At 67.4% G+C, this 1,213-nt stretch overlaps 1 protein-coding gene across 1 annotated transcript; it reads right to left on the minus strand.

Annotated features, from left to right (window-relative positions):
- Positions 1-237: 237 nt before the first annotated feature.
- LOC116422631 (skin secretory protein xP2-like) lies at positions 238-720 on the minus strand. The gene has a single exon (XM_031961523.1). The coding sequence runs from the start codon at positions 718-720 to the stop codon at positions 238-240; it is 483 nt and encodes a 160-aa protein (XP_031817383.1).
- Positions 721-1,213: the final 493 nt, after the last annotated feature.

The following is a 1,213-nucleotide window of genomic DNA, read 5'->3' on the forward strand; positions in this document are numbered from 1 at the left end:
CAGCCAGCTGCGGGGAAGGAAGGATGTGGGGATGGGCTTGGCTCGGACGGGGGCAGGGGCAGGCCCCGGGGCAGGGAGCGGGCACCGCCGCCGCGGGGGCAGGAATTCGGTGCCCCAGACCCCGGGGGCCGGGCGGCCAGATGTGCCGGGAGGGAAGGAGGAGCCAGAAAGGCAGCCTGGGCCCTCCAGCTAGAGCTGCTAGCCAATGCAGGGGTCCGGCTGTGCTGGGAACAAAGCTCAGTGCCCAGGCTCCCCTTCTGCACCAGCGGCCGCCTGGCAGTGCCAACCGTAGCCGGGCCCCGGCGCCAGGGTGGCAGGCGCTGCCCAAGCAGGCTCTCGGGTCTCCCGTGCAGCTCCCCCCTGCCCACCCTCCACGGGCCGGGCCCCTGCCGGGGCCGACAGCGGCCAGCCTCCTGCTCCTGCTCCCGGCGCATCTGCTCTCCTGGCACAAAGAGGGCAGCTCAGGGGCCTCCCTGCCAGCCTGAGGGCCACAGGGACGGACCCAGCCAGGCTTCCCGGGGACGCCTGGTGACGGCGTGCTCTCTGAGGGGCCGGGGGGCTCATGTCGGCGGCAGCGGGGGCAGACGGACCCCGGGACTGTGCGTGTGCAGGCAGCGCCCGCCTGGGCGGGGAGAGCCAGAGGGGCAGGCTGCCCGGGGCCCACTCCCCGCCCCCCACCAGCCCGTGGGTATCGACGCTCCAGTCTTTGAGCAGATACATATTTATTTTCATACTAATGGAAAATCAAACTCCATAGTCACCGGAATTCATATTTTTCCTCTGGGTCAATAACCTGAGTGACCCCCAGGGACCGCGGGCAGCTTGCCCCAGAGCTCCTCCTCTCGGATGCCTGGGAGGGGAGGGCAGGGCAGGAATGGGCTTTTGATAGGCGGCCAAGGCCGACGGGCGCCCGTCCAGGCTGGTAAAGGCTCTGACCAAGCCGAGGGGGGCGGCCTGGGGGGCTGGGGGCCGGGGGGACCCAGAGCCGGGGTGTGGTCTCCCCGCCACTCGCCGTCCTCCGCCCGCTGCCTCCCTGGTCCGTGCCCGGGGTTCCCCCTGGTGGCCCCCTCCCTCCCAGCCGGCCTCCTCGTCCACGTGCGGATATTTATTTTCCGTAGTAAAATCCATTTTTAATGCCGTTACTTTTGAAATAATATAGAGAGAAACAAATGCAATGTGTTTAAGCTGCCCTCTGTGAGTTTTTAATGTGATC

This window comes from Sarcophilus harrisii, chromosome 3, assembly GCF_902635505.1.
Source record: "Sarcophilus harrisii chromosome 3, mSarHar1.11, whole genome shotgun sequence".
NCBI classification, from domain to species: domain Eukaryota; kingdom Metazoa; phylum Chordata; class Mammalia; order Dasyuromorphia; family Dasyuridae; genus Sarcophilus; species Sarcophilus harrisii.